Below are 271 nucleotides of genomic sequence, written 5' to 3'. Positions count from 1 at the left end.
CCTCTCCACTTCTCCAAACAGGTTGGACTTCAGTGTAGAGGCCAACAGACAGTCAGGGGCAGCTGGCACATCCCCTGTCCTGCTGCCCCCGAGACACAGCTTACAGAGCCGTCATCACCGAAGGAAAAGAAAGTGTCCCCTGGAGCCCGACCCTGCTCTCCTGCTCGAGGACTCAGCCTTGCCCAAAGCCTGTGATGCTCGTGTTCCTCACGGGCATCCTGATGGCTACCGCTGCTCACCTGAAGTCCAGCCCCTGATCCCCAGCGCTCCC

General features: G+C 60.5%; 1 protein-coding gene across 1 annotated transcript in view; it reads left to right on the top strand.

Moving 5' to 3' along the window:
* RNF43 (ring finger protein 43) overlaps nt 1-271 on the top strand; it is a 13301-nt gene that overhangs the window by 6644 nt on the left and 6386 nt on the right. The window contains 1 exon segment of the mRNA XM_029084285.1: nt 3-270. Within this exon segment, the coding sequence (XP_028940118.1) occupies nt 3-270 (268 nt within the window).

Source organism: Antrostomus carolinensis, unplaced genomic scaffold (assembly GCF_000700745.2).
Source record: "Antrostomus carolinensis isolate BGI_N321 unplaced genomic scaffold, ASM70074v2 scaffold20163, whole genome shotgun sequence".
In the NCBI taxonomy this organism is placed as follows: domain Eukaryota; kingdom Metazoa; phylum Chordata; class Aves; order Caprimulgiformes; family Caprimulgidae; genus Antrostomus; species Antrostomus carolinensis.
This window is presented reverse-complemented; position numbering and strand designations above follow the sequence as displayed.